General features: G+C 40.0%; 1 protein-coding gene across 2 annotated transcripts; it reads left to right on the top strand.

The window, feature by feature from the left end:
- Positions 1 to 26255, top strand: LOC132101729 (zinc finger homeobox protein 3-like). Of its 2 annotated transcripts, XM_059506903.1 has the most exons (10): positions 1 to 280; positions 4089 to 4140; positions 7358 to 10099; positions 10753 to 10978; positions 14443 to 14532; positions 14792 to 14913; positions 15250 to 15450; positions 17059 to 17155; positions 17358 to 22655; positions 22756 to 26255. In XM_059506903.1, the coding sequence occupies exons 3-10, from the start codon at positions 7373 to 7375 to the stop codon at positions 24063 to 24065; spliced, it is 10071 nt and encodes a 3356-aa protein (XP_059362886.1). In that variant the 5' UTR covers positions 1 to 280; positions 4089 to 4140; positions 7358 to 7372; the 3' UTR covers positions 24066 to 26255. The 2 variants fall into 2 exon arrangements, with proteins under 2 accessions (XP_059362886.1, XP_059362885.1); XM_059506902.1 differs by lacking the exon at positions 4089 to 4140.
- Positions 26256 to 27105: the final 850 nt, after the last annotated feature.

The following is a 27105-nucleotide window of genomic DNA, read 5'->3' as shown; positions in this document are numbered from 1 at the left end:
CATGCGCAGTGTGTTAATTCCAGCCATTTTTTGCACGAAAGTAATTAGCAGGAATAAAGACCGGACTGTTTTTTTTTTTCACTCTCTCCTCCTTCCTCGAACCGAAGCCAGGGCGCGTCTGTCGTCTGCAATACAACCAAAAACAAACCCTTTTAAATGCTTTAAGAAACAGTCAAATACCTCGTTTAACTTCAGCAGCATGATGATGTGTGAACGCATGCATCTGTGCGAATGGGATCTATAAACGTGTTTACAGGAATACAAAGCGACGCGTCCAAATGTAAGTTTGTATCCGATGACTGTTCTTTACCGATACTGTTGATTCTCTGCTCGTTTTACGCATTTGTTTACGCAGCAAGTATAAACAGTAATGCACTACATAATGCACGATTGTTTTGCACGACTGCTTGTTTTTGCTGTTTTTCTTAACTAGTTACTGTCATGACATGTTTATGACACATCCGCGAATGGAAAGCGCGTCCTGTTCACTTTCTTTGATGTCACCGTCTCTCGCGAGCTGAGTTTGAAGTTAGAAGATCTCTTCTGGTGTTCTCCTACCTGTTTTCTCCAAGAGTTGTCGCCCTCTTTTAGGTGCTTAAGAAAAAGACCGAAAAGCGTAAAGTAACGTCCTTTGTGTGTGTGGTTTTGCTTTGACGAGTGCTCTTGTTGCTGTTCTGCATGTCGACACTGGTGCATCAGGCTCGTTTTCAGAGAATGCATCAGTATTGGTTCGCGCTACGAGTCCAGATCTTCCGGGCAACGATGCGATACGAAGTAGCTATCCGAAGCCTCTGAGCGTCCTTCGCGTCGCGACGCACTTGCGCGCATGTAATAGCGTGTATTATTTATAAAGATACGCGGACTCAAAGGTGTAACTTTTTGGGTTTGCGTCTGAAATGAAGCGAAGAGCGTGTAAAAAAAAAAAAAAAAGATTTAAGGTGGCCTTGATGTCGTGGGCATGTTGGTCAAGCCTGCTTGGACATATTCTTTCAACTGTGTGTGTGTGTGTGTGTGTGTGTGTGTGTATATGTGTGTGGGTGCGTTGTCCCCAGAAGTTAGGTAAATATAATAAAACCTAAAAGTGATTTATAAAGGAAGAGTATATTTTACTACATTACATTCTAAAATGTAAAAATAAAGTTTATTGTGTCTGTGTGTTTACAAACACAGAGAAGATTTTTTTTTCTAGAAATTATCAATGATGAAATTATTCATAAAGTTAACGTTTTTTATTAGTTGTGTATGTGGTAATTTTAATTATTATATTTATTAAATCTGTAAAAATGTTTAGTATGCTCTCTTTTAGATAAGGATGTTGTTTGAGTGTGTGTATGTGTGTGTGGATTCGCTTGTGTGTGATCAACTGACCGTGTGTTTGGGTATTGTTTTCTGCCCTTTTGTGAATCTGTCGCACTGTGACAAATAGTTTCTTTTTTGTTCATTATATAATATATATGTTTGGCTTAATATTTGAATAGTTTGTTTTTGAGCAGCTGGGCTCATAAAAGCAAGCACTGATTTAAGGCTTGATTTAGAAACAAACATTTTTTTGAGAGTACCTTAATTAGTCATTTAGCTCCTTAATGTTTAAATATTCACTTTTAGAAAAGAAATAAATACAACTTCACATTTCTAGGTATAAAATCAGTGCTTGACCTGAAATGGAGTGCTTACCCTGGAGTAAAGAGTTCTACGGCGAGAAAATAAACACAGAGCTTGAGGAGCAGATACAGATAGTGAGCACAGACTCTTTCTTCTGAGAACGCACACAGACACAAGGAGATGGTGTGGGGCAAAAGAGGATTGGCTCACAGGTCAGAGTTCACAGTGTTAGGGAACCGGGTGAAAGGAAGAAGATGGGATGAAAGGGCACAGCGAGAGAAGAGAAAAGTGGACTCCGCAGGGTAGCAGTGTCAAACAGATAGTGCTGAGCCAATGAGACGGTTTGAAGGAAATTGTTCACGATAGGGTTTTGTTGAAGCATTTCTTTTACTGCGTTACCAAATTTAGTGGATACACTGTATAATATCAGAATATACATGATAAATGTGACGCTGGACCACAAAACCAGTCATAAGTCGCATGGGAATATTTGTAGCAATAGCCAACAATACACTGCATGGGTCAAAATGATCACTTTTTCTTTTATGCCAAAAATTTATTAAGATATTAAGTAAAGATCATGTTCCATTAAGATATTTTGTACATTTGTAAATGTAAACTTAATTTTTGATTAGTAATATGCATTGCCATGGGCTTAATTTGAACAACTTCAAAGGTGAATTTGTAAAAAAAAAAAAAAAAAAAAAAAAAATTTTTGCACCCTCAGATTCAGTATTTTCAAATAGTTGTATATCGGTCAAATATTGTCCTATCCTAACAAACCATACATCAAGGGAAAGTGTATTTATTCAGCTTTTAGATAGCATTTTTAAAAAATTAACTTTTGACTGATTTTGTGGTCCAGGGTCACAAAATGTTTATTTTTGTCAGTTGTATACAACTAGAAAAAATATAACAATTAGATTTTGAGGCGTGTATGTAGGTTGTTTTGTTTAAACGATGTGTAGTCTTTAACCTTGCAGGACAGTGTAGAGATTGCGTAGACATTGTTGAGTTTGTAAATAAGGTGTTACAACATCTGAATAATAAATTGTGTGCGTTCGTTTGTGAGTCTGTGTGCACACACTGCCTTCAGGGTTTGACTTTTTCTGTTTATCATAATAATAGCTGGGGTTGTGGAGAAGTGAGGCACATCGGCAGATCAGTCACTAAGGCCTCTCAAACACACACACACTCACGCTCACTTGCACACACACACACACACACACACACACACACACACACACACACACACACACACACACACACACAGCTAGAGAACAATGCAAGGGGGCCCAGCCTGTCAGTTCAAATTCTGCTCTCCATCCACGCCTTAAACAGACTCTGTGAGTGTGTGTGTGAGTGTGTGTGTGTGTGTGTGTGTGTGTGTGTGTGTGTGTGTGTGTGTGTGTGTGTGGAGGGGAGAACGAGGGTGATCAGTGATTCTGCCTCACCTCCGCGTTACTGTCAACTCTCACCAGAATTCACTGCAAATATTAAACTATATTACACTGTCTGCTTTAGTCCAGGCAGAAGGAGGTGGGTGCTGTTTGCCGTGGCTGCTGAATATATAGATTGAAGGTATAGTTTATAAAAGGTGCATAAACCGCAGTTATGCAAAGGTCAATGGGATTGTTGAACACCTTTTCTCGGAAATGGACTGGAAATGGAGACAGACAGCGCCTGTAGTGAGCGACAGAGATTTTGGGGGCAGTTTTCAAATACTGCAGAAATGTATTTCTGTGGGGGTTCTGTACATGATTAATATTTTCTTACATTTATGGAACAAAAAGGTTGGTTTTATTGAAGGAGAGAGGGAAAACAGTTCTGTATGACTATTTGGCCTCTTACACACATCCTTAAATACCATTGTGACATTGTTTTTGCAGCTTGTATTTTCAATAGTAATATTAGTATTTGGGTATGTGACATGTTAAATTACATCTGAAATTATACAATATATACATAATTAAAAAAATTATATAGTATATATAAATATATATTTGTATAATATATCCTATATAAAAAATAATAATTTATAAACTGTGTATATAATGTATAATTTTTCATGCTTAAAATTTCAACAAAGCCCTGTTTACTTAATGCATGAGCTGTTGGATTGTTAACCAGTAGTTACATTGTTATTTTAAATTATTTTTTAATAATTCGGTCGAGTTTTTGCAAACAAATTAATTTCTGATGGATAATATAATGTAATTTGTCCACCATCTATTTTCAAGTCAGTAATTATCCTCCAACAGAATGTAATCTCTTGTCAGTTTTTGAGGGTGCATAAATCATTGTTTAATACCACTGTTTAAAAATAAACATATAATGTATATATATATATTTTTTTTTAGCAAGTCAGTTCCATTTTTACTTTGCATGTTATTCAGCTCTACAGGATTATTGATTTTGGAATATGATCTAGCTGTTAAAAGGAGTTAATTTTGCACAAATGTTTTCTTTTTCTTTTCCTTTCACAGTACATATATTCGGGTAATGAATGCAGGATATTTACCTGAATAATCCTTACAGGTAAATGCTTTAGTGCACACACAGTGCCACTTTCCATGAGATGTGTGTACCAAGTTCTGCAATTTGACTGTAGAAGAGCAGCGTACACAAGTGTTTCCCATGCGTCGGACTCGTCAGAGGCATAAGATCAAGTCAAATGAATAAGAACACTTTCAGTATTCCATTGATTTCATAATCCCGCCGGATCTTGCTGCAGTTTAGATCAATACGTTTACATCACGCTCAGACTTTCACACTAGAAACTGATATGTGTGTGACTTACAGTAAGGATGCTGACAGAATGCATCAGTGTGCATGTGTGAAACATTGGCCTACATTCCTGACTGCTCGAAACTGATATACTCAAATGCAACTGTTAATACATGCCTAATTTTTTAGGAGACAACTGTCACAACACTGTCACTGTCCCGCTGTAACATCAGCATTACCTTTTGACTTATGACCCTACATTTTTGTCAGTCACTTCCTTTTTGTATGTCATATAGGAAGAACATCTGCATTTTACTTCCTGTTAGCATATTTTGTTCCTTGCTGGCTGACTAATCTAGAAGCATTTTAAGGCCTCATTTTTTAAAATTATATAAGTAATATATTTCCCCCACCACTCTCGCACTCTCTTTCGTCCACTCTTTCTTTTTTTTCCCTCTCTATCTTTCTCAATTTCTTTTGAAGTTTCGCTCCTGAATGGGGTAGTGTCTCTAATGGAAATGGGGCATTAAATCAAAGATCAAAGACAAGCACACAGCAGAGAGGACAGCTGTCTAAATACAGTGGGAGAAAATGTGTATGTGTTTGTGTGACTGCGAGAGAGAAGGGAGAGGGTGTGGGGTTAGCAGGTTTAAGTTTGGTTTGATTTGATACTGTCATGATAGAGTTCAACCGTTGTAACAGTTTTCATTCTTGTCTTCAGACATTCATGCATGTGCTTAAAAGGATAAAAATAAAGCATATGTTTCAAAAGCTGGCATGAAGAATGAGCGCACACTTCAGTGTTGCAAGTATTTTTTTTTTTTTTTTTTTTACAATGTCTCAGGTACTATGTAGTTTAAATATGTGCTGTGTCATGTTGTAGGCATGTAAAGCATGTTTCATAATTATTAGTTGTGTTGTATGGTTGTATCTGTACAATAGTATGTTTGCTGTGGTGCTGAGGCAACATTAGATTAGCATTAAAACAGGAAGCAGAGTCCCTGAATCAGCAAACTGCGCTGTGAATGTGAATGTGAAATCACTCTCTCTGACAAAACGGCAGTGCTTCCCAGACAATATGTTTTTTGTCTTTTTGTCTGTCAGATTAAACACTTCCTGTCAGTGGTCAGAAAATGTTGATAGTCAGTCACAGGAGGTCAAACTAAATATTAAATGAGCGATTTAATGTATGTGCAGTTTGCAACCCTTATTGCAAATTTCAATCAGTAAACATGAAGTAAACATCAAATTAAAATGAATAAAATAATATATTTAAATTAGTAAAGAGGTTGTTATAGCTTTCATTAGTGGACAGTTTGATTAGTTTGGTTATTGACAAACTTATTTCTCACACAAATTATTTGTAAACACTTTATATTAAGGTGTCTTAGTTACAGTGTAATTATGCATTTAAGTACTGAGTAATATAAATTAATTACATTTACTTACTATATGGTTAGGGTTAGGATTAGGGATTGGTCCAGGAATACTTGCATGTAATTATGCATAATTAATTGTTATTATAAATAAATATATTTTTGTGTGTACATTAGGGTAAGTGCTGGTACTATTAGTGTCAAGGTTCATATAAGGGTTGGTGCTGTTTTGTGTAATCCTCAGCCAACATCTTGGTCTTAATCTACACACATGCTTCTAAAGAGTAATTGGTTTAAGATGTGTCTTGATTCCAGCTGTGTGCCCCCTATCAGGTATCCCAGAGAGATGGGTAATTAACCTAGCAGCTAATGAGATACATCACTAATTACCCCACACACTCTTGCACACACAGAGCAAATAAGACTGGATATTCATCGATCTGTACAGGAAGTCTAGTTTGTGTCAGCATGGCGGTCTGTTTATGAATATGTATCTCCAGCACTCTGTGTTTGTTTAAATGAATGGACTTCCATGTTCATTTTTGAAACATTGCTTTTGGTCTTTTAAGCCTGTTGTTTTAGGTCCTGTTTGAGCTTAAATCAGTGAACACATCCTTTAGTCTGGTGTGCTAGCATTCTGCTCTTGCTTCCAGTAAGATGCTTAGCATTCACGCTATTGATTTTCCCATTAGCACTTTAGCCCCCTCCAGTAGAGAGGATCAGAGCGAGCTCAATATAACAGCTTGAATCTGAGTTCAAGAATCCACACTCTTCAACCTAGAAACAGAGCAATTAGCCCCCCAACTGCAACTCACAAACCCTATACCCTCCTCAGACACCTTCTGTGCACATGCTTGTTGTTTTTACACTATTTAGGTGACTTAACTGTAGATAAATCCAGTAATAACCATAAGCACATTTTAATAATTTAGCTGTAGCCCATGGTGTAACTACAAGGCAGGCTTAAGTAGCAACATCATATGTTTGCATTTGTAAAATGCACCAGCAGCATAGACTTACACAATTAAAATGCCTGTCCAAATGTGAACCTGTTTCTACTTAGCATTAATGCAAATTACACTTATTTTAGGTACCTAATATAAGGTGAACCCTGTTGTGAAAGGCTGCATTAATATAATTCAATTTAATTCACTTCAGCTGCTTTACTGATCAAGGCCTGTGGGGGCCGTGTCTCTGGAGAAACCTGGGACTATAGTCAATAGAGAACTTATTCCGGAGGCCCTGTCACGGGGCAATCCCCCGTAGACACGGTCCTATGTTCTGCTCCGTTGCCTAAAGGGAAATATAATGCAGATGGAGGGGGATGGGGGGAGCCGAGACAGACAGAGACATTTAATTGAGCAGATCTTGGTGATTCCAGGAATTGTCTCTCATGTAATATTCAGCTCTCTGTAATACAGCTTGGCAAAGGGCTATTGATCACAGTCTAGACCTCTCTCTGCTTTCCTTCACTGTTCCAGTGTTGCCTGTCTCTGAGTGGTGACACTAAAGTTTGTTATGCTGCTCAAATGTAAAATAATTTTTGTGTTGTTGTAATTATGTAAAGTGCGAAGTGATTTTGAAAATCGTAATCAATGTTGTGATTTGGATTCAAAATTTTACAAATTTTCAAACTTTCGTTCTCTCTCTAGGCCGGGGTGGGATGAATGTGCTCAGTAGTTCAGAAGATGGAGTGTTGTGACTCTGTCTCCAGCAATGGAGCCTCTGGCCCCCACACACAACAGCCTCCTGGGCTCTGCAGACCACTGGCCCCCAGTCCACTCCTACTGGCCAGAGATCAAGCCATTCATCGGAGCACAACAACTCTGTCCTTGCAGGGTGGACTAGTGGGGCAGGCTGAGGAGGAGAGACTTGCAGGGAGACATGAAGAAAAGGTTAGGGAAAAACAGGTTAACGAATGTTCAACCAGAGAGATGTTAAAAGATGCAGCGGAGAGGGAGAAGGCAGTTGAAGAGGAAGAATGTGATGTGGAGAGGCCTATTGGAGAGATCCTGTACCAGCCTGATGGGTCTGCCTATGTGATGGAGAGTAAACTTACAAGTGGTGTGCCCTCCTCCTCGTTAGGGGCCCCTACCTCCATTGTTAGAACCTGTTACATTTCTTCATCTCAAAGCCCCACTCCACAAATTTTTCGTGTCTTCCAATTGCATAACCCTGATGACAGTGATAGTCTAGCTCTGGTGACCTGCCAATCCAAAGATAGTGCTCCTGACATGGCAGGATCATCAGAGACAGGAGTGACATGTTCCAGTCTAACCAAACCCATCCTGATGTGCTTTCTGTGTCGGCTGTCCTTTGGCTGTACACGCTCATTTAGGGCTCATGCTTGTCAGCAACACAATGTCAACTTTGACGATGAAGAACAACATCTGCTGTCTTTAAAACACACCTCTGCCATTTTACAGCCTGCCAGCCCAGGCAATCTGCCACTCCTCTGTTTCCTAGAACCAAAAAGGAATTGTGAGTCTGTGGTACCACTGAACTTGGCATCTCTGACCTCTGGGAACAGCACAGAGGACACGGTAAGACGGAAACAGAATGAAGAACCTCTGACCTCTAAGCCAGGACTCCCTCTCCTGCCCTCTCCACCCAGAACCTCCCCTGCTACCTCAGTACCAAGCCCTGCCAAAGACCCTTCAACCATGGGAAGAGAGGGCACACAAAGAGGCAAGGAGGATGAGATAAGAAAGAATGGAGGAAGTAGTGAGGGAGGAGAGAGGAGATTGTGTTTAGAGGTAGGCAGCACAGTAGATAACAGTGCTCACAGTATTAGCAGCAGTAGCGGACAAGAGCACATTACTGAAGCTGCTCTGTCAAACCAAAGCATTTCAAAACCTCCAAACTCTGTAACAATAGCAACCAGCTTTATGAACAACACCAAAACCCTTACAGACTCTGAGTCAGAGTGTGGAACAAGCTTTAACTGCCACGACCCTGCACCTGCTTCTCTTGTTGTGGTAAACCCATCCACTGTCACTACTACAGAACAACTTGCCAACCAAGAGAGTGCCACAGCAACCGAACCAAATGACCAGTTAGAGAATGGTAGCGCCATAGCAATGGAACCAACCACCAGGTTGTCTGAAGAGGACAGAAATCCTGTGACTCATTCTGACCTGCTCAATAATCATAGCCATTCCACTTCCCCTGCACTCAGTCCAACCTTACAACAGACTAGTCAGCCTATTCTTGAAGAAGGACACTCAGACACAGCCTCTAGAGGAAGGTTGGTGGTGTCCGGTGATGGAGGCTTCATTGCAGCCGGAGACGATGTCCAAGGATCATCTTTCACTTTTGGTGTTCAGGCCTCTCTGGTACACACCAGAAACTCCTGCAAGACATTGAAGTGTCCGAAATGCAACTGGCACTACAAGTACCAGCAAACTCTTGAGGCCCACATGAAGGAGAAGCACCAAGAGTCGGAGTTCGAACAGTGCCCATATTGCAGCAGTGGGCAGAGTCACCCACGCCTAGCAAGAGGCGAGACGTATTCTTGCGGATACAAGCCCTTCCGCTGCCAGGTTTGCCAATACTCCACCACCACTAAGGGCAACTTGAGTATCCACATGCAATCGGACAAACACCTCAACAACATGCAGAGCCTGCAGACGCAGTCACATGTGCACACCCCAGCATCCCAGCCCAATCCTTTAACCCATTCACATCCTACTCTCATTCCCCCCACCCAAGCCAGCTCCCCCTCTCCATCTAAGCTCCGGGGACATGCATCGTGGCGGTGCGAAGTCTGTGACTATGAAACCAATGTGGCACGGAACCTCCGAATCCACATGACCAGTGAAAAGCACACGCACAACGTGCTTCTACTGCAGCAGAACCTAGCACACATGCAACGTCATAGTAAGCACAATGCCACCGAGCTTTACCGCCACTGCCAACCTCAGAGTAAACTGCCCGATGCCATCACTCCCCTGCCCTGCAATGAAACCTCTTCACAGAAACTCTTTGATTGCATTTTATGTGGCCGCTTTTCTTGTGACACTCTCGAGGAACTAAGTCAACACCTGAGCATGCAGAGGTTATTACCCAATTCCTACTGGAAGAGCACAACAGGAGACACCCATCATTGTCGCCTTTGCCATTACGCCACGCCTCTGCGAGCTAACTTCCAACTGCACTGCCAGACAGACAAACACGTACAGCGCTACCAGCTAGCCGCACACCTTCGAGAGGCCAGTAGTCAACATGGAAACACAGAGGAGGAGGAGGAAGAAGAGTGGCGTCTTAGGTGTGTTGCTGCAGGAAGTCAGGTGCAACTCAGATGCAATGCTTGTGACTACGAGGCTAGCAGCTTGGAGAAATTGAAGCTACACACCATGAACTCCAGACATGAGACCAGCCTAAAACTATATAAGGTAAATCTCACAATTCAGAACCTGAAATTCTGTGTACTAAAGGTCTGGAGCCTGATATTTCTGTCAGTAAAATCCACAATAGCCCAAGATGCCCTGAGTGACGCCATTCTTCCCAAGTCCTCTTTGGTAATTGAGATGGATTGTATGTTATTTTTTCCCTCCTGCTAATGTGGTCCATTAACTCAGCACATCTCTAATCAGTTTAGATTTTGTAAAACAAGTGGACTGGTGTTTGTCACTGTGGATGTGCTTTCGTGTCATAGTGTGTGCATATGATGTTTCACTGGATTCATTTGCTTTGAATCTGTCCGCTCAGTTTTCACCAGACCTCAAATAGAGGGAGGGATTTACTGTTTATTTGAGCAAATCTTGTTAAGTAACATCTACATAGGTTTTTACAGGGTTGTATTGATCCTGTATTGATCTATATTGTGCTACCCACATTAGAGGAAGCCACATATTGATCATTTATGACTGCATGGTCAATATATGGTTTACGCTAAAGTACTTGAGTATGTTATTTACTGGTGTTGAAATGTGAGCTGGATGAAGTAGAAGAGATTTTTATTCATTGATTTAACTTCTTTTCTTATTTCCTTCTTTCACTGTCACCCATGCATACATGTTTAATGTTTATCTTCACTTTCTCTCAGTATTTGCAGAAGCTGGACGGAGTGGAGTCTGAAGATGTCTGGCTGCACTGTGTGCTGTGTGATTTCTCCACTCAGAACAGCCTTTCTTTAGTGCAGCACTCCCATTCATTGAGCCACCAGAGAGGGGAGGGGCTGCTCAGACTGCAGCGAATCCAGAAGGGTCAGCAGGATGAGGAGGAGCTTGGTGCCATCTTTACAATCCGAAAAAGCCCTGCTCAAGAAAATGGTATGAGACACACATGCACGGTCGCTTTGTAAATCAAGTTAATTTCCAGGCTTTTGCAAAACACCAAAAAAAAAGTCACATATCAAGGGAGGAAAATGAGTAGAATCCAACACACATAAACAGAGCCCCAGCTTTTGATGCTAGATTAACATTAGGGATGAAGTCAGGGAGAATTCCTTAAAATCCAAATCAAAAGACTAACTGTCCCCTGTGTGTTGTGCTCATGACGCTCAAGGCTCTAAAACACACAACAGAACAACAGAGGAGGAGGGGCTGACAGCCATGCCAAAAAACAGAAAGAATAGAGTAGAGAAGATGGCAGATATTTACACTGGGGTAATTGAGAAAACCGGATGGTGGAAGCAATTAGCATTTAGTTCTAACAAAGAATAAGCTCAGCTAATGAGTTGAACAATAGCCTGACATTGGCACCCAGCCTGTTTGTATGTGTATATGTACTGTGTGTATTTGTGTGCGAGAGAGAGAGAAAAAGAAAGAGAGTGAGTGGTGTGCTTTTTGTACAGAATGGTAGGAATTGATTTTGTTAATTGACTTGCCAATAATCACATTTGTAACATCTTCACTGGCAAGAAAGAAGCTAAACTAGAGGGTTAGCCAGTTAATGCAGCCAATAAAGGCTCAACCCACTAACGAGGCATGAGTTAATTAACATTCTCCAATTAGCATTTTAAAGGAAAGGCACAGTAAATGCCTAATATAGATTCCTAAAGACTGACAAGTGTTTATTATTCACTGTTTTTGTGTTATTCACATTTTATGTGTTAAAGTGTTAGTTCATCCAAAAATGAAAATTATGTCATTAATGACTCACCCTCATGTCGTTCCAAACCCGTAAGACATCCGTTCATCTTCGGAAGTTTAAGATATTTTAGATTAAGTCCGAGTGCTTTCTGTCCCTCCATTGAAAATGTATTTTACGGTATACTGTGCATGTCCAGAAAGGTAAGAAAAACATGATCAAAGTAGTCCATGTGACATCAGAGGGTCAGTTAGAATTTGTTGAAGCATTGAAAATACATTTTCAAAACAAAATTACGACTTTATTCAGCATTGTCTTCTCTTCCGGGTCTGTTGTGAGCGCGTTCACGACGCTGTTGATGTGTTTTCTGGTGTGCCCAATAACAAAGATAACAGGTCAGCAGCATTGTACGTCAACAGTCACAGCAGTCACACTCACAACAGACCAGGAAGAGAAGACAATGCTGAATTAAGTTGTAATTTTTGTTATTTTTGGACCAAAATGTATTTTCGATGCTTCAGGAAATTCTAACTGACCCTCTGATGTCACATGGACTACTTTGATGATGTTTTTATTACCTTTCTGGACATGCACAGTATACCGTACATACATTTTCAATTGGAGGGACAGAAAGCTCTCTGACTAAATCTAAAATATCTTAAACTGTGTTCCGAAGAGTGAGAGTTGAGTAGTTGTTTCAGTGTGAATTTGAACCTGTAGAAACATTGGATCAGCGCTGCTTCCGACCTGCTGGAGCACCGCAGCTGAATGGCTGGTTATTGATCTCTTTAGGAACACCAGGGCATTGCCTAATTTATAATCAATACTGGATCAATGCTGCTGAGCATTTGTATATTGATCCCCGGGATGAGTAGGAAGTGCTGATGAAGTGTGTGTTGAGTGTGTGCCTGGAGTGTGTTAGCATGTGTGGGTGCATCTGATCACTTCATTACTGGCCAAAATGACCTCACCACGCTGAGCCACGGCCATCTGTTTTGTCCAAGACGTAAATGCAGAAAGAAGCAAACACAGATGCATCATGACCATTCAGAGTGAATTAACACCCCCTCCACACACACACACAGTTTGAAGTGGATTTCAAATGCAAAATTAAGATATTTATGCCTTTGATAATTAAGTTGCATGATTGCATGTAAAATATGTTTGTCTTAAACAAAATGTGGTTACATTTTGATTATTTTTGTATTAACAATTCACCAAATTTAGTTAGTACTATTTTGCATAAAATGTACAAATTGCCATTTTGGCACTATGACGTAACGTGACATGAAACATATTATGAATTTTCACTATTTAATGATTTATTTTACATTTCCATCCCTAAGCTTTTTTGTTTTGATTTTTTTACGGTGAGAGATGCTTAACAATAGACTAATATTTTTGGTCAGGTTCAGCGTGGTGTGTGACTTTGAGAGAATGACTGAGCGAGAGGGCTCAATAGGGGCGGTCGTAACTAGAGCGGATTTGACAGTTTCAGGTTATGTGTTCTGTGTTTATGGGTGTGTTGGTTTGATAGGAAATCAATAGCGTGTCTGTCAGGATAATTGGTGTTCAGATGGCATTTCTCGCTCGCTCTCTCACCCTCTGTCATAATCACCTTCTCAAAGAACCACCAGAAGATACCTCGGCCTTCCTTTGATTGGTCTGTTATGACAACCCTTATGCATTTTTTTTGTTTCCAATTGCCCCCCTCCCCTAATACCACAACCGCCCCCCTTCCCAAAACCCACCCAAATCAACTCTGTTCTTCTTTTCCCTTCCCCCACATAGCAGAACAATTACTCTACTAAGAAAGCAGAAAGGCAGAAAGCAAGAGAGAAGAGGATGAGGAGAGGGAGGGAGGGCGTTGAATGGGGTATCTGGTTTAGTGTGTCCCGAGGCTGTGTGTTTTGTACGGAGCTCAGCCGAAGCTTTTAGACGCTGTAAAAGAACAACAGAGCATCATTGTGCTTTTTGAATTTCCAACTCTGTGGATTCTTTTTGATTGTAGAGTTCAGAGCTCATCTGCAGGATTAAAAAAATAACAAGCCAAAACTGAAGGCTGTTGTTACAATACTGCCAGTAAATGTCATCCCACGTGTTCTGCATATGCAGTCAGTTCAATTTTCAGCAAAAAAGCCTGGTTTTGCAAGAAAGCTACAACTAGTCACAAACAGCACAATGTAGAGACCTATTGTAAGAAGATAATTTTTAAAGCCTGTCATGGCGGCATTGTTCACCAATTTGTGCCTTGAAATGGACTCTTTGTGTGTGACCCTCCTGACCTGTACTGCATTATCTTCCTCCTGTGACTTTTCAAATCCCCACAGGTCGAATGAAGCTCTGCTGACGCCGTTGACTTTAACTCATCCTCCTGATTTTCTTTTCTCGTATCTCTCTTTGTATGTTTTACTGTAGACGATCAATATTTGTAACTTTTGTGTTAATCTAAAGGAGATTGTATACATTATTACTGTATTGTGTGGGTCTGTCTTTGTGTTTAATATGTTTGAGCAGGTTGTTTGGGTCTCTCTGAGCTAGTGGAGACTGACCCCTATAGGTTTGAATGTGATTCTGCAATCAATCTTGTTTTACAATTGAACATACATGCAATATATTTCATGCAATGATGAGTTGGCTGAATAGAGAATTTGTCAAATGTGAAGCACTCTCTGAATTTTTCTCTCTTTTTTGGCTTTTTAAGGAGATAAGAATGGGATGGACTCTCCCACTGAGGCTACGGCTAACCAGGAAGACAGAAATAAACATGGAGACCAGACAGATAAAAAATCAGGTCCTTAAAATATCCCTTGCAAAACAATAAAAAATAAAAAGCTTGCAACAGTGATTTTGCATCTGGTATTTCTTAAATGTATTATATTTCTTGCTAAAATCTAAAACAGTAAATTATTAATATTATCATACATACACTATTATTTGCATTTTGCATTGTTTTTCCCTGCTGTCCATGATCCCAATTGGGAACCACTGTTTTACAATAAGCTTATTGTTGTAAATATTGTGCACTCTCTGTTTGCTGCTGCTACTCACAGAGGGATTTATTCAAATGGAAACGGAGCAAAATGAGTCGTCTTCCAGTCCTAAGCATCCCTCATCTGGATCTGATGAGTCAGTTGAGCCTTCTCCCTGCAAACGGCCACGAATACAGGAAGAGGTCTGCAATATACTCTGCTCTATTTTTTATTTTTTAAACTAAAATGTACCATGATGCTGCCATGTTATTTACCTTCAAAAGTTCTTTAAAACCACTGATGCTACATACCATTTTATTATTTATAGGATTAACAACACTGGCCCACCATTACCTTTCTGTACATCTAGCAGAATAGAAAAATGAGTAGCTGTGCATACAATCTGATACAATCACTATACATTGTGCAGAGAAAAAAACAATCAAAGCCTAATATAATATAAAAGAAATGGATACTGCAAATACAGTATGTAGTTATTGAATATCTGTAAATATTTCTGTTTGTTTTCTCTCATTCAGATGTGGCATTGTCCATTCTGTCGGTTCCGTCATACTGATATTGAGCGTCTAAGGAGTCATGTGATGAACCAGCATGCAGTTCAGCCTGCTGTCCGCTGCCCATTGTGCCAAGACACACTGCACAGTATTGCCCTCTTGCGTACCCACCTCACACATCTGCACAGTGTCACTGCAGACTGCACTCAGAAGCTCATCAACACGGTGAGGAGAAAAAAATCTGTAGAAAATCTGTAAAAAGCAGTATGCAGTATGTACTATGTAGAATTAGAATTTTTTTGCTTATGTATTGTTTGTAATTTTGTAAAAATGTAAAGCAACCTGGGATTTTGGGACAAAACAAAAGTCCATTCCAGCCACAATCCTATCTGAAAAAAAATGTTCCCTAGTAAAAACATCTAAACTGCCTTGAAACAAAATAACTGAAGATATTAATAATTGGTTTAAATTAATACATTTTTTCTTACTAAAATGTACAGATATTAAAACAAAAAATAAAATAAAAAATCTTATTTGTACATTTATTCGGTTTTAAGGACTTACATGTTTACAGCAGCCAAATAATGAGCTACTTGGCTATTTTTTTATTTATTCAGAATTTTTATTACATATTGGCTAGTGCTGGTTAAATTATGCAATTTTGTGTAGGCCAGATCCAATTTGCTATAGCCTACTTATATGCTATTTTGGCCGTCAGCCATGCTTATTTCTAGATATTAAAAAACCTCAGTCTAATGCTATTTCTATATATGGTGTAAAAATTGTGTTTATACAAGAAAATGTTCAGCACTTCGTGTATGTGTGTATGCGGAGGGCTGTTCAGACCCTCAGTGACTCCAGCACTAGCGAGTGGAGACAAGTAACAACATTGAGTGGGGGAAGGGAGAGGTAGCTGCCTCAAATCCAATGAATATTAAAATTAGTTTTTTTATCTGCAGAATATAAATTGATACTAATGCACCCATAGCTTGTTTGAACCCCAAGCAGACATGCCTCACTGTTTCTGAAAGGTTGGACATTTTTTTGCCAATTCCGTCAGCTTGCGCTGAGTGCTTTTTCTTGCGTAAAAGGCTTTTCTGTCTTTCCATTCATGTATTCCACCCTTTCCTATCTTTCTTGGTCTTCCTTGCCCTCTGTTCTGCCATCTCTCTTGATTTCTCTCTTCGGCACTTTGAATTCCTCTCCCCCCTTTCCCAGCCGAACTGAAATACAGTAATGAAAATAATTGTGCTTCATTAGTTCTAAGCCAGTGCTAGGTGATTTTCGTTATGAACCATGCCTGGTAATTATGTTCTAAATTAAATGTGACCTTGAAGAGGACTTGTGTGCTTTCCTTGTGTCCCTTTAATACAGCACTTTCCTGAAATGGTGTGCTTTGTGATGGAAATAACAGCCATTTTGTTTGGTTGCTCTCCCTCCCTCTTCCCCTTAAAGTTGCATTGATTTACACATTTTAAAGTTGAGTGGGTACAGAAGGAGAGGGAGATAAATAGTGTGTTTTTTTTTTTATACATCCAACGTTAGCTAATTGTATTGTCACAGACCAATGAGGGCTTCTATTCATAATTAACCTTTGAACTCCTTTAAGTGTTGGTTCATGACTGCGATTCCATTTTGCCATCTGAAGTTAAGGGTCGATTCTCTAGCACCATGCATCGTTAATGCACACATGTAACAGGAACACAGCATAATGACCAATCATTTTCAGAGATAACAATCAAATGACTTAATAATGAGATTTTGTGGATGAATTAATCTACAAAATGGATTTATCAAACCTATTATGATTTCTTTTTTTCCCCTTGTGATCAGGTGATTGCTTCAGACGTGCTGCCAGAAAAGATGTTTTTATCAGTGCACAACTCGGATACACAGCCGATAAATTCTAATGAAACAAAGAGACTGGATGGTTAGTATAAATCTCACTATTTGTTAAATCTTTTATTTTTAATCTAGGTTGGTTATTTGGTTGACAGTTAATATCTGACTCAATTCATCCAAAAGTAATTTATCAATATTTGTGCTTGGTTTAATTACCAAATTAATGAAAGATTTTCTTCAAATGAATTTTGCCTCATGAAAAATTCACAACTTCCTTTTTTATTTTTTAGAAATTTCAATCGATGCTGAACCTGAGCGAGGTACAACACCTCACTTGGAGACAGCAAAAATCTATAAACAACCATCAGAAGATGCGGAATCCACAAAGGAGAACAATGCTGCTTTACCTTGTTGGCAGAAAGGCTGTAACAAAGTCTTTACATCCTCAAGTGCACTCCAGACACACTTCAACCAGCTCCATAGCCAGAAATCTCAAACAGCAATATCTGATCGACATATTTACAAGTACCGGTGCAATCAATGCAGCCTAGCATTCAAAACCCCTGAAAAGCTGCAGCTGCATTCTCAGTACCATGCTATCAGAGCTGCGACCATGTGCTGCCTTTGTCAACGCAGTTTTCGTACAATGCAGGCCCTTCGGAAACACCTTGAGACAAGCCACCTGGAGTTAAGTGAAACCCAGATACAGCAGCTTTATGGTAGTTTAATGATGAATAGTGAGACCCTGATCTCCGGAGACCTAACTTTTGGTGAAGAGGAGGGATTGCCTGAAGAGACTGGAATGAAAGATGATGAAGAATGTGATTTAGAAGAAAAACTAATTCCTACAGACAATGATTCAAGTTTGGTTAAAGATAATGTTGAATGTGACTCTAAGCAGCCTGTTTTTCCTATTAGAAAAGGTCCAAATATCACAATGGAGAAATTTCTGGATCCATCAAGGCCTTTCAAATGTACGGTTTGCAAGGAATCTTTCACCCAGAAGAATATTCTCTTGGTTCACTACAACTCAGTGTCACACTTACACAAACTTAAACGATCTCTGCAGGACACAACAACTGGCTTGCAAGAGCCTGTCATCAATGCAGACCACAAACCATTTAAATGTGGTATTTGCAATGTAGCATATAGTCAGAGTTCAACCTTAGAGATTCATATGCGCTCTGTATTGCACCAGACCAAAGCTCGTGCATCCAAGGTTGATTCATCCACTTCTAGTACTGAATATCTTGGCCCTCTCCCAGGCAAGGCATTGTCCAACACTTCTGGAACCATGAAGCCTGCTACTTCCTTGAACAATGCTGGTCTAAGCCACCAACAAAACACTGAACTCAATGCAAACCCAGAAACCAGTCATCCTTCGACATCTGACATGATGAATAAGTTGGTAAACATGATTGATTCAGCTACTAAGCAACAACAGATGTCATTACAACAACAACAGCAGCAGTTAGCCCAGGCTCAAGCCCATCTCCAACAAGAGCTCCAAAAGAAGGCTGCTCTTCTTCAGTCCCATTTATTCAATCCTGCACTTTTACACCATTTTCCTATGGCAACAGAGGCCCTTCTTCCAGTGCAGCAGCAACAGCAATTGCTTCTTCCTTTTCTTATTCCAGGAGGAGAATTCCACATGAATCCAGAGGTAAACCTTAAAGGCTCTGGGCTAAGCGTAAGCACATTAAAACCTACTGTAAATGAGGAAACTGCTGAGTCTGCCAAAAAAGATGTCCCAAAAAAAATTTCTAAACAGAAACTAAATGAAGATTTTTCAATTCAGCCTGAAATGGATGAACAGAAACTGACCAATAATCGACCATGTGAGAAGGACACAAATGGACAGAAGAGTAATGAAGAATCAAAGGAAATTGATAATGTAGGCACCAATGAAAAAACACATGATCATAAACCTCAAGAAAATGAAGACATAAACAAAGAGATGTCAACCAGTGAGAAGATTTCTGATGAGTTTCTTCCACCCAGAATAGCCCATGATGCACCCGGGAATGCTTCAAAGGCTTTGCTTGTAAACATTGGTTTTGAGTTAGTCATGCAATACAATGAAAATAAGGAGAGATATCAGAAAAATCTTACTGAACCTATAGCATATGGTGGGGATGTGTCTGACACTAAAGAGGTGGGTCTTTCGGAAGATATGGAGAAGCTAGAGTGTGGGTCTTGTGGGAAGCTTTTTTCAAATGCACTGATACTAAAGAGCCATAAAGAGCAGATTCATCATTCCATATTTCCGATCAAGTCATTGGAGAAATTTGCCAATGACTACAGGGAGCAATACGACAAACTCTTCCCATTGAGACCTGCAACTCCAGAGGCTTCTCCTGACTCATCGCCGTCTCCTTCCCCTCCTGCGATTCCTAATTCTTCAGTGCAGCAGCCACAACAACCAGTGCAACCAATTATTCCTGCCTCTACAATCAGTGCTACTCCTTCCACTGTCTCCATCCCTCAAGTTAAAGCTCCATTACCTCAAATTCCCTTACCCATGGAACTGCCACTCTTTCCCCCACTCCTTATGCCTCCCATAGCTTTGCAAGCTATAACTCCTCAGGTCTCCGTACATCTGCCCCCAGTGGAGGCTGGATTGACTCCTGATTTGACGCAGCTTTATCAACAGCAGTTGACTCCAGCCATGTTACAGCAACAAAGTAAACGACCTCGAACCAGAATCACAGATGACCAGCTTAGAATCCTCCGTCAGTATTTTGATATCAATAATTCTCCAAATGAGGACCAAATTCATGAGATGGCCAACAAATCTGGTTTGCCACATAAAGTTATAAAGCACTGGTTTCGGAACACTCTATTCAAAGAGCGCCAACGCAACAAGGATTCTCCGTATAACTTTAGTAACCCTCCCATCACGACACTGGATGATGTAAATGTGGATTCTAGACCACCCTCTCCTGAACCAACAAGACAAGAGATTTATGGGAGTAAGAGGTCCTCAAGAACCAGGTTTACTGACTACCAGCTAAGAGTATTGCAGGATTTTTTTGATGCCAATGCATACCCCAAAGATGATGAGTTTGAGCAACTGTCTAACCTCCTTAATCTTTCTACCCGTGTGATTGTAGTATGGTTTCAAAATGCCAGACAAAAAGCTCGGAAAAATTATGAGAACCAAGGAGAGGGAGGGAGGGATAGTGAACGTCGAGACCTATCTAATGACCGCTACTTCTGTACTTCCAAAAACTATTTCCAATGTAAGAAATGCAACATAGTCTTTCAACGCATTTTTGATCTTATCATTCACCAAAAAAAGCAGTGTTACAAAGATGAGGAGGAGGAAATGCGGAATGATCTGAATGAAACCACAATGGATTTTAAGACTGAGTGTCATAGTCCAATATCTGGACCCTCTTGTTTTACACAAGCAACTTCTTGCTCAAGCCCCTCCAGTTCCTCTGTGTCTAGTACTAATGTGAAATCCACTGATTCTGAGCATATGCACACAACAAGTCTCACTGGAGAGCTTAAACAAACAAATGAATCATCCTCTGACTCCAAACTGGCTGTTAGTATCAACTCTGAGTTTGAGGAATTAAAGAATAGAGCGCAGCAGCCAAAGCCTCTATGTGAAGAGAACCAAAATGAAAGCACAGAGGTTCCCTCTCACCCATCTCCTAAACAACAACAGATTTCTTGCACATCCGAAACAAACTCAGCTCCATCACAGAGCTCCCAAACTATTTTTAGTCCTTTAGAAATTCCTTCAACTGAGCAACAACAGCCACAGAAACCGGCCCAGGATATGAGCCCTTACCACTGCATCCAGTGTAAATTGAGCTTCCCCTCATTTGAACATTGGCAAGAGCACCAGCAAATCCACTTTCTTACCCAAAGTTACTTTCCCACCTCACCGTTCATAGATCGTCCTGTAGACATGCCTCTAATGCTGTTTGATCCTGCTAATCCTCTACTTGCAAGGCATCTGCTTTCAGGAACAATTTCCCAGATAGTTACAAATCCACCTGCAGTGACCACAAATCCTGATTCAACCATAAACTCTCTGAAGAGGAAACTCGAAGAGAAAGCAGGATCCAGTTCTATTGAAAATGATTGGGAAAACAATGGGGAGGAACCCCAGCGAGACAAACGTATGAGGACCACTATAACACCAGAGCAGCTGGAAGTTTTATACCAGAAATATCTTTTGGACTCCAATCCAACACGCAAGATGCTTGATCATATCTCCAGCGAGGTTGGTCTGAAGAAAAGAGTGGTTCAAGTCTGGTTCCAGAACACCCGAGCTCGAGAAAGGAAAGGCCAGTTTCGGGCACTGGGTCCATCTCAAATCCACCGTCGCTGCCCATTCTGTCGAGCTCTCTTTAAAGCACAGACTGCTCTTGCTGCCCACATACGTTCACGTCACTGGCATGAAGCAAAGAATGCAGGCTATAGTATGGCAATGCCTAATATTACTCAAGATCAGGAAAGTTCTCAAATCAAATCTGATCTCTTTGATTTCACCAATTATTCTCAGTTTTTGAACTCCACTGATGATGTTGACTCTCCAGCATCCAAACACATTGACCTGTCTTCACATCAGCAGCGTCTGAGCCCAAAACCTATTAAAGGTGAAGGTATGGAAGATTTTGAGATTCCTTCTGTGTCAGTTTATCAGAATCTTGAACAAAGCAAGCTGAATAACTGTGACACTAACACAAACATGGCCCATGGCCATACAACTAATGAAGGAAATGACTCTCTAGAGGCTAAACTTGGCAGTATTGACCACATGTCTCCCAGCACTGAAAGAGAGGCTTCTTCTGAAAGTGATGAAAAGATGTCTTCTGGATTGGTTAGCCCTGCAATGAGCTTTAATGCTAAAGATTTTGATAATGAGTTAGTCTTAGATTACAGTGAAAATTCCAGCCTGGCTGATCCAGCTTCACCATGCCCTGGTAGCTCTTACAGTCAGAGCTTTGATAATGACAGACACAGTCAAAAACGCTACCGCACTCAAATGACCAACCTTCAGGTAAAAGTGCTCAAAGCGTGCTTTAGTGACTATAAAACCCCAACGATGCTTGAATGTGAAGCCTTGGGCAATGACATTGGACTTGCCAAGAGGGTTGTTCAGGTGTGGTTTCAGAATGCTCGTGCCAAGGAGAAAAAGGCCAAGCTTAGCCTTGCAAAGCAATTTGGCACAGAGAGTACTTCTATTGATAGACCTAAGACAGAGTGCACTCTTTGCTCTGTTAAATACAGCGGCTGCTTGTCTATTCGTGACCATGTCTTCTCCCAGCAACATCTTGCTAAAGTTAAGGAGGCCCTGGGTGGCCAGATGGAGAGGGACAAGGAATATTTGAGTTCAGTATCTACTCATCAGCTAATAATGCAACAAGAAGTGGATAATCTAAAAAAGACAAGTGATGTTCTGGGAATTGTCCAACCACAAGCTATACTGAGCTCAGTGGGCTGTAACCAAACTTCTCTTCACTGTCTGAGCCAGTCTCCAATGTACTTAGGTCTGCAGGCGCAGACCGCTGCAAGCATACCAGGTGGTAGCAGCACAATGACTGAGGATTTTTCTTCCATAAAAACAGGTATGTGGCTAACCTACACTTTGTTTTTAAAATGAATTTACTTACAAAAATGTTGATCTCTTGTAATCCATACTTCTTTATGCATTCATTTTTATTTAAGGTACAAGTGACCCTCCTGTAAATGAGCTGACCTGCAAGCCAACCATGATGCCCTCTTCTGCCATATCAGCTATGGATGACAAATATGTAGTTAGCACAACCAACACTGTCTTGACCCCAAAGACCACAGAACAAGAACTCCAGTTCCCCAAAGAAAATGACACAGAGAGTAACAGGATTCCCACAAACAAGCTTGGCAGTACTCCATTGGGAAATGGTACTCCTGCAAATTCTTGCAGAAGTAAAGAGAAGTCGGACACTTCCAGACCAACAGTATGTACTCCAAGTAAAGGAAGAGAGTATGCCATGGACCAAAGTCAGCTACAAGCTCTCCATGCAGCAATGAAAACTGACCAAGTATCTCTACTCCCTAGTCATCTCCTGCCCTGTCTGATGCCTGGTTTCCCTCCACTTTTTTCTCCCCATATTCCCACACCTATGCCTGGAGGCCTCCTGCAGCCCATGTTTGGCATGGATAGCATGTTTCCATATGGTCCAGTCTTGCCACAGGCTCTAATGGGGCTGTCCCCGGGCTCCATTCTCCAGCAATATCAACAAAATCTGCAGGGTGCACTGATGCAACAAAGACTGCAGCTGCAACAGAAACAATTAGTGCAGCTAACAGAGAAGCCAAAATCTAGCCCAATCTCTGCTCGCCTCAATGCAGAGGACACCATTACATCCAAACATGACAAGAAGCAAGGCACACCCATTGGCACAGATTCCCCCTCCATAAACTCTGTCAATGCTAAGCAGCCAGAAGTGGACAGTAACCTACTTCTAAGCCACTGTATTGTCTCCAAAACAGAGTGTAGAGCGGAAGTCAAGGATAGTCACCTTTATGACTGTCTCGCCTGTGAGGTATCTCTTACTGGGAATGCAGAGCTCATCAAACATCTGGAGTACCCTCAGCATAGACAAAGAGTGGCAGAGAAACTGAATGCCAAAGAGCATGCTTCTCCTCTTTTACCTCACATCAGTCCCTCATCTACCTCTCAGTCAAGCCCATCCAGTAAACAGAGATCTTCTACAACTGCCCAGTCTTCTTTAGGGACTCCTACAGTAACCTCCATCCCTAACCCAACCAACTCTGACCAGCCCGATAGACATCTCCAAAGCTTGCCACTGACTTCAGCTTTACCTGAGCTTTCCCAAAGCTCACCGGTTTCTCCCTCACATCATGTTCTTTCGCCTTCAAATGTTACCTCAAGCCTGACAAGCCATGCAAAGACTTGTCACATAAAACCAATGGACTTTGTGGATGGGCGTTGCAACAGCAATGAGTCAGAGGAGGGGCAAGACTTGACATAATATATTGGAGAAAGAGACGCTGATGCTTTCCTTAACCATTGTTTTTATAGCTTAAACAGCCTCAGAAAAAACTGGAGGAAAGTTGAACAAAACATCTCCACTGTAGATTACACTTGGGGAAAGCTATGACCCAGAGCTAGTTTGGCAGACTGTTTTAAGAGGACTGAATCCTGTAGGATTCAACTCGCATTAACAGTGCTTGTAACCAAAAACAAGTGTCAGTAGAATGTTTTTTACATTTCAATATGCTGGTTTTTAACTAAAACTTGAGTATATGTAAACTGTTTGAGAACTAAAGGGTGCACAGCTAAAGACTGGTGAAAAGAACCTAAGATGGTTTCATGATAACCTAACTAACCAAAAGTCTGTTTATAACACGTATGTTTTAACAGACACTCATAAAACACCCACTATTTTTTGCCCTGTCAAGTGTTAAGATATTATATTATTGGCTTAATGAAGTGATGTAATGTATTTTGATGTTGTCTTCTCTCAGGTCAACAGCTCTCAATTTTGTTCTGTTACAAGACATACCAATAGAAAATATATGAAGCCCAAAAGAAATGTGTAATGAACGAAAATGTCCAATTCTAATTTGTTTTCAAAGTCCTGAAATTGCAACTAAGCTAGTAGATGTTTTTTTTTTTTCTTGGACATTTACTTGTCCAGACACAAAGCGTATTGCAGACCGTTGTAAATTGTGGGAAAATATTATTTCATTTTTTGTTTTTAAAAAAAAAATGACAAAAAAACATTGTTATTGATAGATACATGTATGAAAATTTTGGTGTTGCGTAGATTGTTGAATTCAAATGACTTAATTGTATGGTAGGTTTAAAACAAATAACTTGTATATTTAACTTTTGTATTGTCCCAGTCAAAGACACTTGAGGCTATTTAGCCCATGCTCATGTTAAAACATAGCATTTACCCTCTAATGCTGTTGAAAATTGTCACTGTACAACCAACTTCCTCTCCTGCACTGAGCCAAGTTGAAAGACCCTATCTGTGTATGAATTAGATTGATGCACATCTAGAAGATATTTTCTATTTTTGTTGTCTTCTAAACAGAACATTTCGATTGTGCACTTATTTTTTATTTTTTGCCTTCAATACTGTAATTTCACTTTTAAGCCAGTAGGTTATTTTTTTTTTTCATTTCTTCATTACATGGTTATTTTATTTCTGCACTTGCCGAGACTAACAATAATTACAGTGATTATATTATGAAACAATAATAACTTACAGTATTGCTTTAATGGAAAATCCAAAGATAAAGTAGTCTTACCATTGGTGCATACAAAGGATGGGGAAAAAAAACTTTATACTTTAGAAAATATTACTGTTTTTAAGGAATGGAAATCTTTTTAGATGATGGAGCCACCTACGAGAAAACTGTTTTAGCTAACTTATTAGAACATTTCTGACCTCATATATGAAACAACCAGAAAACCAAAAATTAAAAAAATATAAATAATAAAAAAAAAAAAAAAACAGAAAGCTTACTCTGAAGATATGGGAGAGCACTGTTGTGCAGCCAATGTAGTTTGTATTATAGAGGTGGAGATTACAGTTTGCTTCTCTGTGTCTGGCCTTTCTTTTTGTCTGGTTATCTCTTTTGATTTGGGTTCATATCGTTTGTTCTACTAAATGTACTGGGTCTAATTGTTGAGGAAATAGAGCGTGCTGTTAATGTAGGTTCGTACTAAGATGCATGCTTGATTTTGCTTTTAGCTGAAGCTTTAATGACGACCGTCGGTAGCCACAAACCCCATTCCCGTTCCACTGCAGTTGTGTCCACACATGACTGTGAAGACTATGACTCTCCATGAACTACATTATGTTCTCCTTTTAGCCAACCAATGTTGAAAACCAATGATGTTATATTTATACAAAGTTTGCATTCCAAATATCACATATGTCATTTCAATTGATTTTGTGTTTTTTTGTTCTCTCCATTGTATTTTACTTCTAAGGGGACTGTAACGTATGCTCTCACTCCTGAGTCTGGACCTGCAGTGAGAGACTGTTTACTCTGCGTGTTCCTGATAATGTTATTAATGTAGCGATCGCCAAATAATGTATGTTCATGATGCACTTGTGTTTATTCATGTGACTCACTGGGCTAATGTCTCCTGTCCTCTTATATACAAGCATTCAAAGTGAATAAAATCTGTTTCATTTTAAGAATTTGACATGTCTTTATGGTCCTTGGAGCACCCAGGGAATCTCTGTCTTTTTAAAAGTCCTTATGACTCCCGTGTCTGACAGATTGAAGGTTGCAAGTAACACATTTTCACCAAAAATGCACACCAAATTTGTAGTGATCGAAGTTCTATGATTTGATCATGTGCGTTTCTGCTGTCCTTAATCTGATTGCATGCACCCTACTCTGCTGAGGCAGTGTAAAGGAGACGGGCAATCAGCCAAAGCACTTGAAATCAATGGAGGTTAAACGAGACAAAATCAATTCAGCTAAAGTTCAAACTGAGATTCAAGTTCATGTGTATTAGCAAGAGACGGCATTGATAACAGTGTTGACTTGTGTATTGCACAGGGTTATTTAGAAGAAAAAATAAATAAATTCACATAAAATATTTATTTAAATTGTTCTATTAGCTTGCTTACAGAGATGTTCTGACTGAATTGTCGATTATAGTGTTTCCATTAGAAATTTGGCTTACCAGTCGCCACTGACCAATCATGATCAAGTATTAGGCTGCATTCAGGATAGGTAAGTAAAACAACAATTATACATTTTCTCATAATCCATACAATAATATTGTGTCTGATATACCCTATTATGTTTTATATTTTAGTATGCCATGTTTATAATCAACTATCATTCAACTTTTTAAAGTTACATTTTCTAAATATAGAACGTTCGCAATACAATCAACAATACTTTTTACCGAATATTCGTTGATTATAACTAGGCTAGTTCTAGTTTGCCGCATTATGTCGTTCTCAGGAGCCGAGCGCTTGTGTGATTGTGTATCGTACTGGGAGATGAGGACTAAATTACATCACGTCACTGAAT

Source organism: Carassius carassius, chromosome 23 (assembly GCF_963082965.1).
Source record: "Carassius carassius chromosome 23, fCarCar2.1, whole genome shotgun sequence".
Lineage (NCBI taxonomy): Eukaryota > Metazoa > Chordata > Actinopteri > Cypriniformes > Cyprinidae > Carassius > Carassius carassius.
This window is presented reverse-complemented; position numbering and strand designations above follow the sequence as displayed.